The following is a 14,276-nucleotide window of genomic DNA, read 5'->3' as shown; positions in this document are numbered from 1 at the left end:
TTCCGCCCAACTTGCCCACACCAGCCAACATGTCCCAGCTGCACTAGTCCCACCTGCCAGCATTTGGTCCATATCACTCCAAACCTGTCCTATCCATGTATCTGTCCGTTTCTTAAATGTTGGGACAGACCCTGCCTCAACTACCTCCTCTGGCAGCTTATTCCATACACGCACCACCCTGTGTGGAAAAAGTTACCCCTCGGATTCCTGTTAAATCTTTTCCCTGGTAGGGGTTCCTATTAAATCTTCTGATAGGGAACTTCTAACCGCTGTGAGTGCATAGATCAAAGCAGAGTGCTACTTCTCCACAAAGTACAGCAGAGAGAATCAAAGCAGTGGAGCTGCTGCCTCACAGCACCAGAGACCCGGGTTCGATCTCGACTAGGGGTGCTGTCTGTACAGAGTCCGCACGTTCTCCCCGTGACCTGCGTGGGTTTTCTCCGAAATCTTCAGTTTCCTCCCACATTCCAAAGGCGTACAGGTTTGTAGGTTAATTGGTGAGGTATAAGTGTAAAAACAGTCGTAGGTGGGTGTGTGTGTGTGTGTGTGTGTGTGTGTGTGTGTGTGTGTGTGTGTGTGTGTGTGTGTGCGTGTGTGTGCGTGTGTGTGCGTGGGTGTGGGTGTGGGTGTGTGTGTTAATATGTGCGGGGATCGCTGGTCGGTGTGGACTCAGTGGGCCACTCTGCATCCCAAAACTAAACACGGAGCAGAATTTGTGTTTTTATAAGTTGCACTGGAGTGAAACGCCCAGTGCTCAGGAGTTAATTACTGTAATGGACGATTTAACTGTTAAAGAAGATACCACACACAACCAGCTCCAATTTTCATGCTTTTAATACAAACTTAAAAAAGATTCGGAACATTATAAACTATACAGCTCTGACCTCACCTACAACAAATCTGCAAAAACATCTTAGCATCAAGCAAGTATTGCACAATGTTCCAAAGTAGAAAATTGGTATGTTTCTCAGTCTACAATAAAAGGAATTATTTGCATCCACTTTCCTTAACAGAAAATACCCATTCCTTTCAAAAAAGTAAAATGTACATAATTTGAAAAAATCCTGCCATCGCATTTACTTTTTCTGAAGCATACAATGTCAATATCTGTTTTCAATTTTTTTTTTGAAAAAATAATTTGTTGCATATGAAATCTGAAATGAAATTACAATAATGTACATTAGAAATATATACTCTTAACCTTTACAAACATAGTAAATTATTCAAGCAAAGGAAACCAAAGAAACTTAAGATTCCGATCAGTTAGTGCCAAATTTTTTTTTTAAATAAAAAATAAAACCAAGCAGTGTTTTTTTCTTAAATGTTCAAGTAAAGAAAGGCTAACATCTGATAATACATCACATCACCTCAATGAAGGAACACTTGGGGTGGGAGAGAGGGGGGGGGGGGGGGGAAGGAAAGGAAGAAAAAGTCCTCAAAAGGCAATCATTTTTAACAATCACCAGTCTCCCTTGCCCTGATTCATCCAAGAACAAGGATCACCTTGGAATCAACTGGAAATTGAAACCAACCTCACAACTAGATATTTTCTTAGATTTGTTCCTATCCCTTAACCGAGAGGCAGAACATAGGCATGGACAGCTAGGCATCACGAGTCGGGTAGATCAGGTGGTTGGTACTCTATAATGCCCCCTGTCCCACTTAGGAAACCTGAACGGAAACCTCTGGAGACTTTGCGCCCCACCCAAGGGTTCCGTGCGGTTCCCGGAGGTTGCAGGTAGTGGAAGCAGGTAGGGAGACCGTCAAAAACCTCCGGGAACCGCACGGAAACCTTGGGTGGGGCGCAAAGTCTCCAGAGGTTACTGTTCAGGTTTCCTAAGTGGGACATGGGCATAAGTGAACCGCTCTTGGGCAAGCTATACTACCTCACCAATTTGGAGGCTGGAAGTCTCAGATATGCGGGGATTACTCTTTAAGGGGGTCGCAAGTCTTGTAGGGTCTGTGTCACAGTGAGGGTTGGGGTGGAGAAGGAAGAGAGGGTCAGGTATCAAAGGCAAGGCTGCTCAAGTTGCTATTTATGCCGTTGGGCTTCAAGCCCCATGGTCAAACATGTCTTCTGTTGATACTTCAGTGGTGGTTCCGTTTTGTCCTGCTGTCACCATGAGCAAGTTGTATTATCATATGAAATTAAAAAAAACATGTACCAGCAGTTTTGGGCCACATGCTCTACGAGGCACACAGCCAAAGGATGCCATTTCCAGTCTTTCCCCACCAATATGGAACTGGCAATCTCAACAAACCTTCCCCGTTCAGCAAGATGCCAAACTCGGAACTTTGGAATAGCACAGTGAATGCAAAATGGTCACTGGACACAAACAGGGAGAGCAGGGGATTCTTTCTACTTTGTTAGTCAAAAGCTTGTGGTGTCCCTAGAATGAGCACAGAACAAAATTCACAATGGTCTTTTACCCAACACCATTCCCTCCGTATTCCTTCCGACACCACCAAAGTGCATATTTCCTGTCACGCTTTTAGTTTTAAATTAAAAAAAACATACTAAATCAACTAAATTCCAGCAAATCTTTCAAAAATGCAGATTTTGAATTGTGTTTAAATGCAACCCCCGTTTGTGAGCGAACGATTTGGTGACCATCTTGAATGTCAGAGACACTAGTGTTGTAAAGTATAGGCAGTTGTGGCATTTGCATTTGAGGGTACTGCATGCTACACACAATCAGATCAGATTAACAGGAAGAGGTCGCCATGGAGCAGAGATAGAGCTTGGGGTGGGGGGGGGAAAAGAAAGAACGAAGAGGGGCTTCAACACTTCTAAAATGATCGTATCAGCAATCTCAGTCTTATTGTAGTGTGTTCGGTCTGTTGGGATAACAGCACAAGATAACATCAGGTCAAAATGTCATCAGTTCCAGCAGCACATACTGGATGGATCCCGGGCTGTGACAATTAGATGAGGTTGGTAGTTTAGTCGTAGTGTGGATTCACTGGACAATAATGACTCGGCCAAGAGTGGGTTGTGGTGATCCGGATTGCCGAGACAGTGGACAAGCAGATTATACAGCAGTTGCAACTCGCAGGTATGATTAGTCCTCAGTTCCCCTCACTCTTTGCTCAGAACTATAACTGGTTAAGGCTGAATTCAACAACTTCAGGACTCCCACAACAATTCAAGATTACAAATACTAAACCAGATAGCTGTATTCGTCTGGTCCTTGGGAACTACCTTGATCATAACAACATTTGCCTCAAGTGGCTGCGTTGAATAAGTTTGAGGTTTCAACCCACAGCGCAAGAACCGGAGGCTGAACGGCAACATCGAGTAGTTTGGAAACATTTCAATGCTAGAACCATATACAAATATAGGACTTTTTCTTTAAAAATGAAAATCAGAGAGAGAGAGGGAGAGAGAGAGAGGACAGTAGGTATAAATAAGTTTTCACCCTATAATCCGGGTCCGGGTCACTTTTTTCCCCCCCAAAAGAATACTGTGGTTAGTGATCTGTACCAACATGGCTGTACTGGGTCCAAAGTTCAAAGTAACAGCACACCAAGGAGAAAACAAAACCAAGTTGGACAACCAGTAAATCTGTCACTAGGGACAACCTTCAGATGCAATTTTTAGTGGCCAGTGCAAACTTCAGAGGCCATCAGCTACTGGCCATATTGTGGGAAGTGTCGTAGTTAGTTTACAAATACTATGGTACTTTCGTGAAGTATAGTGTTCCTCGTCTGAAACATGTACGTGTGCAGATTGTAAACATCAGGTGAGCTAGTTTGAACCCAGCCTTCTCTCACTTTAGCTGCACTGTTTGGGTGGGGCGCAAAGGAAAAACCAGCACAATTGTCACAGTAAAGCAGGGGAATGTAATCAGAGAAGACACTTGCATTATCTAATAGGCTGCTGTGGAACAATGTTGGATGAGGTCTACAAACATTCTGACTCCTCCACTAAAAAAAAAGGAGAAGATTCTTAAACAACCAAGCTCTGGCTCAGGATTCTCGCCCCCACTTTTAGTACCAGTAATAATACATCTGAAGGCAGAACAAACAGTTCACATCTGGCAATTCCCAATGTCAAATAAAGAGCTTTGGTCATCCATCTTTTCAGCTGAATCGCCAACTTAGTTATTCTAGGCAGGCTCATGGAATAAATTAAAATGAATTCTCGTCAAGAGTGGTTTGGAATAAGCCGATTACAGTTTGAACAGTGGGTGAGAGGAGACGTGCAAAGAGCAGAAGAGAGCTAGTACGAGGTCGAGAATATCCTTGGGGTGAACCGAGGTTGTCCAAACCCTGTGGGTTATAAACAGCTTTAGTCCTCTTGCATATATTCATTATGTGTACAAGTGCTTCCTTTGATATGCAAACCCCATTTTTGTTCTTTTCTAAGATTCTAAAATCTAATTAACTGTTCTAACAAACCTTTTAATTTGGTCAAATGTTACAGCAAAAATAGAACAACTCTGAAATATTAGGATAAAATATTTATCAAACTGGCAATCTCATTACTGCCACCCTATTCATCTCCGGGACAGAAATAACCAGACTGGTCATTTAAGACATGTTGGAAACTCGTCAAATTAAATATTACTCCTTGCCTCGAGGCCAATGCTTGACGTTTTTATAATAAGCTGCAAAATAAACACTGCTGCACATGTCTCTGTGTCTAGGTGACTGACTGATCAAGCATCTTTTACAACTTCACTTCAAAGGACGTTGTCAAATCCCTTTGAAGATCCCTCCATAGCTCCTTCCAAATTTTCAATACATAGCTCCCAGGTAGATACAGCAAGATCTGACCGACTGTGGCACAGATTCTCGTTACAGTAAAAAGCTGCTGACTACAAGCTTGCTTCAGGGTTCATGAAATCTTAACGGCAGCAACCTTCAAAGTTCTGAATCTGATCAATTCAATACAATTCTAAAGGGCCACATTCTCTGGGGGGGAGGAGGGAAAGTGCCCGAGCAGTTTTTAACTATCGCTCGTGACCAGTAGAAAGATCCTGCTAACTAAAGTTGTTAAGTAAACAAAGTTAAAGCAGATTCTGCAAGAACAGACCTCAAAACACACTGCGCTGCTTCTTAATAAAAAGGATGGGCCCTTCAACCTATTACCATGGGAGCAGTATAGGTAACAGTGGCGTACTAGATGAACACTCAAGTGACACAGGGCATCAGATTCAATTCTTCACTCTCCCAAACCTGAAGACTGAAGGGAGACAAAACAGTATAGCTTTTCAACGACTGGTGGGATGTAGCGTTTACTACAAGGTGCTGACTAGTAGGATAGCCATATAGCATATATGAACTAGAATTTGGTCACTTGCATCCATCCTGTCTAGAGGATTAGATTCCACCAACATACATGGATCTGACACGTTACTCTACAGCTAAAAGCAAGAACCCAATGTGCAGCAGAGTTTAACAAATAACTTGCTTCATGCATTTAATAGCTGACCAGTTTTGGACAATGTCTGGGATCCATGGTTACTCAAATCCTGCTCCCGTTTTCTTGAGCTAGTCAGTTATCGCTGCAGCTACATCTAGCATCCGAGGAGAATATCTTGCATCGCCCCTCCTAGAAAATGTGCTACCCCAAGCATAATGCGGCCCTTGCACCATCAAAACCTTGATCCCACTTTCAATAAACCTAGTGCAGCTTCATCTCCTTGCGTTTGCAGAAAGAGGAGAAAAATAGCTCGGATCGAAAGATCCCAGCCTGAAAAAAAAACCAGGGGGGACGTCGGCCAGAAATCCAGGGTTCAAAATTCAAAAAAGGTATTACGGGAAGGATGTTGCACTTGGGATGCAAACACCGAGCCATCCATCGCTTCTCTGCAACATTGAACTCCGCCACAACGGCCTCTGCGACCATTTGCCGACCCCCGAGGAGACCGAGATAGGAGGAGGCTCTCTGTACGATGCCGATCTTCATTGTTACTTAGTACAACTAAATGTTATTAGTCCTTGGGAGCATGATGCACAGCTTCACAGGATTGTTTTTGTCTTTGTTTTGTTTTTTGCTAGTTGCCACGATAGTACGATACAATAGTAATTTGAATTAGGAGATCAAAAAGCCCTTGAACCAAGATGGCAGATTCTGTTGCAGTGCAGAGCGAGGTGTTCTTGTTGACAAGACTTGCTGAGTTTTTAAAGAGAGAGGTTGTAAGAACAAACAGAATGAATTCCATAACTCCACAGACGTCCAGCTGGATCTGGGTACGAATAGACACTCCTCCCACTGCTTTAAGATGCTTCTTGTTGGCAGAATTCTGCTTCTCAAATGAACCTGCCCAAACCTTATCCATCAGTAATGGCTTGTCATCCCACAGCACTACAGCGACAATTAGAAAAAAAAAAAAAAATGTGGGAAATGTGTTCTCCTAGAAACCCTGATCCAGCGCCTACTTACAAACTACAGTGCAAAATGAAACACGGATAGATACTGGCACAGGTGTGAGGTAATGCCCCAAATCTGACTGCTGTGAAAAACTGAGAACGCTACCAATCATATATTGTGACCTTTACTTTACTCAAATTTGGAGTATTCTAAATATTTCAGTCTTCCACTTTTAAGATGGACTTTTGGTGCCATGTTTCCCCAAGGAAGGAATATAATATACGCAACTAAAAAAAGTTTAATTAACTCTGGGGGGAGGGGGGAAAAAAAAAAAAAAAAAACCCTACAACCTATCAATGGATTGCAGTTTGTGACTTGAACGATTTCAAAGGAAATTTTGAAAACTGGGGATTTGATGATGAAAGTGGGATTGGAGGCTTAACGTTAAACTGTTCCCAAAGTGCTCTTCCACACGATATATTAGTGTTGGCCTTCTTTGAGTTCTATGTATAGAAAGGGTTCTTCACTAAATGTTTTGTTAGTTTGCCAAGACAACAGACTGAAATGGCTGGTTAGGATACTGCATGGTATTCAAGTTGAAGTCGAGTCCTTCCACAAACGGGGCTTTTTCGCCCAGGTTGTTGTTGTTGTAGATGGGCGGCACCTCGAAGGCATTGGGGAAGGGGGCGGGCCCGGAGGACGACGACTGGTTCTCGTTCCCGAAGTACAAGCCGAGTGAACCCGGGTAGACAAACTCCTTGGCATTGGGAGAGAGGGAGGATGGTGGGATCTGGTTGCTGCCGAGGACCAGCGAGTGCATGGATGTCGACAGACCCTTCTGCTTGATCAGGCCGTTGGTCGGAGAGCGGGCCATTCGCCGGCCTCCAGTTTTCATCTTGGTGGACCCAAATTTGGTGGCAGCGAAGGCTGCGGTGGTGAACGTGATTGGCTGAGTAGACCTGGGGATGAAAGTGGGGCTCACCGAATTCCCAAAGGATGGAGAAGGGGAGTTAGACAAAGAGTTGCCCTGGTCAGTGATAGGTGTGAAAACTTGGGCCTCTGGGTTAAAGCTGCTCTTTATTTCCTTGTCCAACTCGGCACTCTCATTGTCGTCCATGTACAGGACCTTCACAGCCCCCTTCTCACCAATCTGGTAGGACACCTCGAATGGATCAATCCAAAGGCTCAATTCTTGGGGAACGTTGGCTCGAATATCATCTATATCCAACCCACTCCTCCTTGCCGCCTGCTCGATGATTGGATCCACAGTCTCTCCGATATGGACACACCTGTAGCCGGATCCTTTCAAGGGATTTTCTAGGTACCAGTGGCCCTCATATTTCTGTTTCAGCAGCCGCTCCAGCTCCTCCCCAAAGAGGTCTGCACGTCGTCGGGGTAATTTGTTGTACAGGTAGGATATTATGAAATTTAAAGCCACTTTGATCTCCAAATGCATGCTTGATATGGTGACTGGGGGGGAAGGCAGTGTAGAAAGAGCTTCAAATCTTCACACAATTCCTTAAAAAGGAGAAAACGAGCAGTTAGTTTACACAAACATGTTCTGTGTGCAAACATTCAGCTTTAAAAGGAATGGCTTACACAAGAGTTCAGTTTAAGCATGATTAGGGCAGATTCAAGTCTAGTTTCAGTCATAACACCTAAACACAACAAATTAATGAGAAATTCCACAATGAGTGGAAGGTTAATTACAAGGTTAACTCACGGGATGGCGGGACTGTCATATGCGGAGAGAATGGAGCAGCTGGGCTTGTACACTCGGGAGTTTAGAAGGATGAGAGGGAATCTCATTGAAGCATAAGATTAAGGGCTTGGACACGCTAGAGGCAGGAAACATGTTCCCGATGTTGGGAGAGTCTAGAATCAGGGGCCACAGTATAAGAATAGGGAGTAAGCCATCTAGAACGTAGACGAGGAAACACTTTTTCTCACAGAGAGTGGCGAGTCTGTGGAATTCTCTGCCTCAGAGGGCGGTGGAGGCAGGTTCTCTGGATGCTCTCAAGAGAGAGCTAGATAGGGCTTTTAAAAATAGCGGAGTCAGGGGATATGGGGAGAAGGCAGGAACAGGGCACTGATTGGGGATGATCACATTGAATGGCGGTGTTGGCTCGAAGGGCCAAATGGCCTACTGCTGCACCTATTGTCTATTGAGTGATGGCCAAGAAGGGTCTCGCCCATTCCTTCTCTCCAGGGATGCTGCCTGTCCCAACGAGTTACTCCAGCATTGTGTCTCTCTTAGAAATAAGATTAGTTTGGTTCAGTTTCTAAATGGTCAAAGGATGACAACATCTAGGGAGCAAGTTACCATTGCTTTGGTCAATGGAGCCATGCATAGGCTTTCCAAAAGAGGATTAAGAGAAAACAAAAATAATTTAAACTAAACCATTGACAATCCATAAATCTCATCTACACATTGCATGAAGAGCTTTCCTTCAGAGATTATTTTAATTGTGTTCAAAAATCACAAAGCATTCTGACAGAGGAAATAAAATGAAATTTGTTGCTGGAAGAGGTATCATTAGAAGACAGATTTAAGATAATTAGCAAATGAATTTTAAAAAACGCACACACAATCTGGCATACATTGCCAAATCAGATTAAAATAACAGCGTTGATAAAGGACAGGAGTGGGAGTAATTGAAGAGTACATTAGGAGAGCTGGCAGTCACATTTGGATGGGTGTCCTCCCCTTGTGTTGTATCATAATGGAATTCCACCAGTGAAGCAGAGCAACACACTCAACTGAATCCTCTTAGCAACAGGCTTGTAATCACTAGTCCTTCACCTTACTGTACAGTTAGTTCAAAGTGTTCTTTCCAGACACGGTCCCACTTGGAATGGACAAACTGTACTGCTGACCAGTTACAAACGTTCAGAAGGCACAAGATAATCACACTTGCATCATATACTCTCTGAAATCCTTGTAACAATGTCGGCTGGCTGCAAGGCAGAATGAGCAACGCCAACAAAGTGCACCGCGGTTTCTCAGCACCTGCCAAAGCTTTGCCTCCCTCCGAGAACTGAGTTGGATGATTAGCCATGATCATATTGAATGGCGGTGCAGGCTCGAAGGGCCGAATGGCCTACTCCTGCACTTAATTTCTATGTTTCTATGATAATTTGGAGATGCATTTTAACACACATCCACACACACTATCCTGACTTGGAAACAGGCAACAGGTGCAGGAGTAGGGCATTCGGCCCTTCGAGCCAGCACCACTATTCAATGTAATCATGGCTGATCATCCCCAATCAGTAACCCCGTTCCTGCCTTCTCCCCATATCCCCTGACTCCCGCTATTTTGAAGAGCCCTATCTAGCTCTCTCTTGAAAGCATCCAAAGAACCGGCCTCCATCGCCCTCCGAGGCAGAGAATTCCACAGACTCACCGCTCTCTGTGAGAAAAAGTGTTTCCACAGCTCCGTTCTAAATGGCTTACTCCTTTATTCTTAAACTGTGGCTCCTGTTTCTGGACACCCCCAACTAAGTTTAGTTCAGAGATACAACACAGAAACAGGCCCTTCAGCCCACTGAGCCTGCGCCGTACGGCAATCCCCATACCTTTACCCACACCACGAACACTACCCCACACACTAGGGACAATCTACAATTTTTACCAAAGCCAATTAACCAACAAACCTACACATCTTTAGAGTGTGGGAGGAAACCAGAGCACCCAGATCATGGGGGAAAATGTACAAACTTCATACAGCCAGCACCCGTAGTCAGGATCGAACCCTGGTCTCTGGCGCTGTAAGGCAGCAACTCTACTGCTGTGCCACCCCTTAAATATCCTATTATTGGATAATAGCATTTCAGAAAAAAAACCAAGGGCTTTGTTTATTGGGAAGGATAAGTCTCCTGAGATAAAATAAAGTTGTACACTTTGTTTCTCCTTTATACACTTTTGAACATAAAAAAAGATTCCATGAACTACAGCCCTGAGCATGTTTAAATCTTACAATAACTTTTGCTGTTAATGTAAAATCTACTTAACTTCAACTGGTGCCAGTAGATGATATATCTGTGACATACAATCACCATTGGCAATGCTCCAAGTAAGGACTGTCATAAGAGAAGCTTATGCCTGTTCTGCGTTACCATCTACATACATCCAGCTAATGAGCGGCCCTGTAGCCGGGGCATCCGGTTCCAAGTAATTACATTAGAAACCATTCGCTGCCAAGAGGATGGGTTTGAGAAATGGGATCATTCCCCAAAATCACATCATTCAAAGTCGAGAATGTTGCCAAGGTCACACCAAGGAAACAAGGCATTGCAGTGGGCTTTGATCAGAGGCTGCACAAGCAGAGGGCATTCACATTTTGCATTCCCAGACACCAGCAAGAGGACAGATTTAAAAAAAATAACACAAGTGATTGATCGAACATTTTGTTAGGAAAGCATCCATACTGCAAGGGACTAACATTTAGAAAGGAAGTGGGTGCAGCTGGCAGAGCAGCCATCTCACAGAGGCAGAGACCCAGCTTCCATCCTGACCAGGGACGCTGTCTGTGTGGAGTTTGCACGTTCTCCCTGTGACCTTGTGGGTTTCTTCTGGGTGCTCTGGTTTCCCTCCACACCGCAAAGATGTGCAGGCTTGGAGGTTACTCGACTGCTGTTAAAGAGTGTAAAAAGTGGATGGGAAAATGGGATAACAGAGCCCATATGAATGGGTGATCGATCGATGGACAACGCAGACTCAGTGGGTCCGAGGGCCTGTTTCTGCGCTCTATATTTAAACTAAACATCCAACCAAAACCGATTCTGGAAACTATTTGCTGTAGAGTTGGGTTCTGGATAGCAAATGCTTCCTCAAGGATGTTAAAGCCACACAAAAAAAAACAGCACAGCAGCTCAAATGTTATAACCCCATGATCATAATGGTGCTCTTTTACACCTCATTTATTAGAGCAGTGAGGTGTATAAGAACTTGAGAATGGATGGTGACATTACTGAATGGTATTTAGACGCTCAAGATGTCCCCAGCTATATATTGATACACAACCAGCCTCTGTGGGCAGACAAAAGCACTGGAGAAACTCAGCGGGTGCAGCAGCAGCATCTATGGAGCGAAGGAAATAGGCAACGTTTCATGTCGAAACCTTTCTTCAGACTGATGTAGGGTGGGGGAGAAGAAAGGAGAAAGGAAGAGGAGGAGCCCGAGGGCTGAGGGAGAGCTGAGAGGGGGAGGAGACAGCAAGGGCTACCGGAAATTGGAGAATTCAATGTTTATGCCGCTAGGGTGCAGACTGCCCAAGCGGAATATGAGGTGCTGCTTTTCCAATTTCCGGTGGTGCTCACTCTGGCCATGGAGGAGGCCCAGGACAGAGAGGTCGGATTCGGGCATTCCCAACCCCCATTCCAGCCTGTGTTCACCATCCCCCCTGACCTCCCCCTCTCCGACAGTCTATGTGGGCACTGTGCTAAAGCCAAGAGGAGCTGATTATTATAAAACTGGACAAAGGAAGAGTCCTTCAAATGCTGCTTGTAACATCGGCAACACAAGGCAGTGCAGGAAGGCACAGAAGCCAGCACCACATCGAAACAAATCACCATCACAACGACCAGCTTCACAGCAGGCGAACTTTGAAAACAGCTAAGGTACACAAAAAAGCTGGAGAAACTCAGTGGGTGCAGCAGCAGCTATGGAGCGAAGGAAATAGGCAGCTAGCTCTGTTCGTGCTAGCTCTGTTCGTGCTGTATGGATTGGAGTGGAGGAAAGCAGGGCCTGTATTTTATTTTAATTGACAGCGAGAGACAGAACAAACCATCAATTTTGCATATTATGACTGACCATCTTATAAACAAATACAAGACCAATAACACAGTGGTGATTCAGGAACCTGGTATGGGTGGCGAATGGGAAAATACTGGCAGATACTACTGACTACAGGGGCAATACAGGGAAACGTAGAAGTTGAATGCTAATTGAACACTGCACCATAAAGATGTGGAAGGCAGCAACATTGGACAGCTTCACACTTGAACATTCCACGATACTACCCGAGGAATTTAGTCCACACCCATGTTTAACTTTTGCAATCATTTTCACAATCCACACCAAAGATATTTTGGCGTTTTAAAATTCCTTGCGTATCTAAACCCAACTGTTCAACTTCATTTTTAATTGACTTATGTTTGCATTCAGACATTAATTGGTATACACTAAACCCAGCAACATCCTTGGTGTCTCAAGTGTTATGCTGATCAAAGACTAATTTGAGGATATGAGGAAACACAGATGCCGGTATAATTTTAATCAGACCGTGTTAGCTACCACACGCACATGCAAATTGTGTTAAGATCCGAATATGTCGGCCACCCTTTTACCTCCACAGATGCTGCTTAAAGGGCCGGTCCCACTTGCGCGACCGTTACAGGCCATTGGCGGCATTCGTGATAGGTCGCCAAAATTGTCAATATGTTGAAAATTCAACGGCGACCAGAAAGACGCTGGGACTCTTTGGAGACCTCTCACAACCATAGGAGACCTCACACAACCACGGTTGCGGGAGGTCTCCTATGGTTGTGATAGGTCACTCGCCACATGTCGCCTGTACGGTCGTGAGAGGTGGCCTATGGTCGTAGCATCTTTCTGGTTGCCGCTGAATTTTCAACATGTTGAAAATTTCGGCGACCTATGACGGGTGCCGGCAGTCGCCTGTAAAGGTCGCATAAGTGGGACAGGCCCTTAACCCACGGAGTTTTTCCAAAAGGTCAAGTAAAGACAATGTTTTGGACCCAAGACTGCTTGTAGTGGGGGGGGGGCAAAAGCTGGAAGGGAGGTGGGAGAGGGCAAGGATAAAGCTCGACAAGTCCGAGTTGTTCCAGCAGTTCGCTGTACATTAACTGGTTTTGCTCCTCTCCAAAGGTGATACCTGATCTGCTGAGCATTTTCAACATTTGCTATCTTTACTTTTCCACCTATTGAGTATCTGAGGAGACGGATGGACCTTCTTCAGTCTCCTCAGAGAAGTTCACCAAGAAGGAAGAAGAGACGCTGATGAGCCTTCTTGATCAGAGTAGATATTGTGGGTTCCGAGTTCTTCCAGCAGTTCGCAAGCAAAACAGAAGAAGGTTGAAGTTGCCTGGTGCAGCTAGCTTGAAAACAACAAACCCACTAGCTGACACTCCACTCCAGGCACTGATCATTATTATTTAAGTGGAGTACAGCCGTCTCCACATTCAGGCGGAGCACTTCAATAAGACCAAATGCAGTATGGATTTGAGAGGAGAGGAGAAATCACAAACTATACTTTTGGTGCAACCCAAAGCTAGAAACAGACCCTGGAGACTGCTTGTGCTGGAAACAAGGCAAAACATAAAGTGCTGGAGGAACTCAGTGGTCAGCCATCCTTTACGTCCACTGATGCTGCTGGACCTGCTGAAGTTCCCCAGCACTTTGTTCTCTGCGCAAGTTTCCAGCATCTGTGATCTCGCGGCTTCGACTGCCAAACTGAAAAATATCCTCAAAGTATGGCTACGTTGAAGTGGTCCTCCCCCTCTCTCCAACACTAATTCCGAGACCCTCTCTCACTACTCTTGCTGTTTGGCTGCGTCTCCGAGATGCTGTCTGACCCGCCGAGTTCTTCAAGCAGTTTGTTGCCAGAGCAAAATGCAGCTTTTCTATCTCCTCCCTGGATGATCTTTTGCGAGTATTGATGTAGCAATCAACCTGTGCACATGAGATTGGCGATCCTACCAAACATTTTTCTAGGACCTCAGCATTATTGGCAAAACTGTGCACTAAATGTGGCTAGTGTGCTCAGCTCCAAAACATCCCATCCGATCATGATATTCCCAAATGGCTCAACAATCCTCATGGAAAAACAACTATTTAACTTCCACCTCTTAGAGGCAACTCGCCTTCTCCTCCTCCCCCCCCCCCCCCCCACAGTGGTTAGATTTAGTTCAGTTTAGAGATACAGCACAGAAA

General features: G+C 44.8%; 1 protein-coding gene across 2 annotated transcripts in view; it reads right to left on the bottom strand.

Annotated features, from left to right (window-relative positions):
• Positions 1-816: 816 nt before the first annotated feature.
• LOC129713854 (protein Tob2-like) overlaps positions 817-14,276 on the bottom strand; it is a 33,768-nt gene continuing 20,308 nt past the window's right edge. For both annotated transcript variants that reach the window (XM_055663196.1, XM_055663197.1), the window contains exon 2: positions 817-7,837. In XM_055663196.1, the coding sequence (XP_055519171.1) occupies positions 6,858-7,775 (918 nt within the window). In that variant the 5' untranslated portion in view covers positions 7,776-7,837 and the 3' untranslated portion in view covers positions 817-6,857. The remainder of the gene's footprint in view (positions 7,838-14,276) is intronic.

The sequence above is a fragment of the Leucoraja erinacea genome, chromosome 37, assembly GCF_028641065.1.
Source record: "Leucoraja erinacea ecotype New England chromosome 37, Leri_hhj_1, whole genome shotgun sequence".
Taxonomy (NCBI): domain Eukaryota; kingdom Metazoa; phylum Chordata; class Chondrichthyes; order Rajiformes; family Rajidae; genus Leucoraja; species Leucoraja erinaceus.
This window is presented reverse-complemented; position numbering and strand designations above follow the sequence as displayed.